Raw genomic sequence first — 2,876 nt, 5'->3', positions numbered from 1 at the left:
CTTAGGAGGGCCCAGCTGTGAGTAAACGGTGCTAGGAAGCCTGGGACACAGCAGGTAATGCCAGCATGGTTTGAGGATTGTGAATGCACAGACAAGGAAAGGACACTTCTGCTGCCCAGGGAAGAGTAGAGAGGCTTCCTGGAGGAGGTGACTTTGGAGCTGTGCCATAAAGGATGAGTAGGGTTTACAGACACAGGATGGGCATGAATCCCAGGCAGAGGGAAGCAAGTATGCAAAGGCAGAGCAGTATGGGGGGGTTCAGACTGTGCAGGAAAGGGAGTGCTGAGGGCAACAGAGGAAGCAAATGGGCAGTAATAAGATGTCATGGTTGGGTTGCAGGGCATCCCTTCCCTTCTCTAGCCCTAGAAATTCCTCAGGATGTTGGTGATGATGTCATACTTGGCTTTCTCGTACAGGTCCCTGGCCGCAGGTGGCAGTTGGGAGCTCTCAATTCCTGGTGTCTGCTCCAGGGGGCCCAGCAGAACGCCTCACCCGTTGAAACTGCAGAAGTGATTCAGACGTGATCACCCTCATTGATTGGCCCTCCCTTTCTTGTCCTGCCTGTGGCCCCTCTCTCTGGGTGGGGATGAGTGTGAGGCACAGGCAGTGACGTTGGTGACGGGGCTGCAGGTGGTCCCCAGTCAGGCTCTTCCCCTGGGAGCCCAGAGGGCCTGGGAAGGCCTGAACTCTGCCACTCATTTCCACCCTGGCTATTCCACTCACTTGCCAGGAGGCTCCACCTCCGGCTTCAGTTTTCCCAAGTGTGGGTTGGCAAGGAGGGTTCCCAGAGCTCAGAGCCCAGAGCATAGCCAGTGTCCTGAGAAGACTAAGTTCCCTCTCACCCCCAGGATGCCCCTCAGCCTTGACCACCAGTCTCTCTTCCCCTCCCCTCTTGCCAAACGACTAGCAGTCATCAAGGTCCAGCCCTCACATTCCACAAGCCTTGCCCCTCCCAACGACTTGCGTTCAGAAGGGCTCCCATCGGCCCTGTTTCCAGAAGAGGAAACTGAGGCTCCACGTGCTGAAGTCGGTGACCCGGGTGAGGGCCCGTCGGTAATCGGCGGTCACGGGACAGAGCGCCGCCCGCGACGGCAACAGCCTGGGGGCCAGCGCGGGCGCAGAGACGCAGGGGCTCACCTCCGCTGGTTCGCGGTTCGGCTCCCGGTCCTGGGGCGGGTCGCAGTTGAGGGACAGGAGTCTGATGTGCGGCCGCAAGAACAAGGCGCCGGTGCAGTTCCTCTCCTCCTGCGGGTCAGCGAGCACAGGGGCTGCGGAGGCCGGCGCCCTCGCCCAGGCCCCCCAGCCCCGCAGCCCCGCGCCCTGCCTAATCCTCCGCCAGAGCCAGGCGGGAGCGGTGATCGCTGGGGGGACCCGGGCGGGTTCTGTGCGCGCCCAGTAAAACTTAAGGACTTTTCATGCAAATTATTAAACGGGAAAAGCCCTCATAAATTAGCCTCAGAGGAAGCTATATTTGTTTAAATCATACGTGTGTATATGAAAAAGATACAGAAGATGATATACCAAGGGTTAATGTTGTCTCCTCCCGGTTAGTGGGGGTTGCAGTTGGGTTTTTTGTTCGGTTTTTTTTGTTGTTGTTGTTGGTTTTTTTAGTTTGCTTCTCCACATTTTATTAATTTGTTATAATAAAATAGTATTTTCCTAATTTTCGGAAAACAGTTATCGCTAGGTGGATTATGGTCCCCCTTTCTTCTTTCTCTTTTAACATTTAGTCATTTCTTTAGCATGTATTGTTTTTCTAATAAGGATTGGTAGTAATTCGTAGGAAGAAAAACCCAATTTTAAAAACGGTTTCCACAGTCAAACTTCACCTGATGAGGTGAGGAGGGTGGAGGCAAACAGCCTGCGGGAGGGGAGGCGGGAGAGAGGGGCGGTCCTTCTGCGCCGGGCGCGGGAGACTCACCCCGCCTTCCCTGAAGGGGCATTCTCGGGGTTGTCGGCGGCGCCAAAACAAGAAGCACACGGTCTCTTTAATCCTGAAATTGAGCGGGATCGTGGTGGTGGAATTCTGAAGAAGCAACAGAAGACTCATGATCATCTCCCTTTTACAGAGGAGGGAACAAAGGCAGGGAGGAGAGAGGTCACAGTTCCATTTGGAAGGGGCTTAGCCGGGGTCTGCACTTCCCACCTAAAGGAGGAAGCCTCTTCAAGTGGCCTCAGCAGAGATTTAAGGTGTGCAGGGCTTCTGGAAACTGGTGGAGGCTACCACCTCATGGCTGTACCACCTGGAGGGGTCACTTCCTGTCTTTGCCCCTCAATTTCCTCTTCTGTGACAAAGAAACTAGAATACTTGCCTGGCATGCTCAGCTGCCAGGAGAGAGGTAATGGGGCGGAAAGGGGACACTGGAAGGCCCTGGTGAGGTGCTGGTGAGACCAGCCCAGTTCCGGTCTGTCCTTTGAAACAGCTCTGCTTACTCCTTCAAGCCCAGAGCCTGAGTACAGGCTGGACTCCCAGACCCCATGTTTCATCCTTGGGCAAAGCCCGGAACTGACCAGCTAGCCAGCTGTCAGGCCCAAGAGAGATTAGCGTCTTTGTCTTACCTTCCGAGGGGAGAAACTTAATAACAGCAGCTAATATTAACCAAGCACTTTGTGCTTGTGCGAGGCATTCTCTCCTGCCTGCTGTCATAGGCTGCTAAAGGCAGGTGTTACCCGCTCCCCGGGCTTGAGCCCCCAACGCTCACCAAGGGCGGAGGAAAGGCTTCCAGCAGGCCGAAGATTCGCTGTCCTCTGCGCCCCTGGTTGAAGAACTGCAGGGCCTGGGCGACTATCTCTTCATAGCTCAGAGTGCGCTGGGCCACACAGGCCACTGCTGCCAAGCCTGCCACCAGCACCAGTGCCCTCCAAGCCCCTGCCAT

General features: G+C 55.5%; 1 protein-coding gene across 1 annotated transcript; it reads right to left on the bottom strand.

The window, feature by feature from the left end:
- Window positions 1-447: 447 nt before the first annotated feature.
- On the bottom strand, window positions 448-2,876 carry LOC130835098 (15 kDa protein B-like). The gene is made up of 4 exons (XM_057706344.1): window positions 2,697-2,876; window positions 1,922-2,026; window positions 1,144-1,245; window positions 448-501 (listed from the first exon to the last, which is right to left on the bottom strand). Exons 1-4 carry the CDS (start codon window positions 2,874-2,876, stop codon window positions 448-450), a joined length of 441 nt encoding a protein of 146 aa, XP_057562327.1.

Source organism: Hippopotamus amphibius, chromosome 13 (genome assembly GCF_030028045.1).
Source record: "Hippopotamus amphibius kiboko isolate mHipAmp2 chromosome 13, mHipAmp2.hap2, whole genome shotgun sequence".
Taxonomy (NCBI): Eukaryota; Metazoa; Chordata; class Mammalia; order Artiodactyla; family Hippopotamidae; genus Hippopotamus; species Hippopotamus amphibius.
Note: the sequence above shows the minus strand (reverse complement) of the source record. Positions and strands in the feature narration are given on the sequence as shown.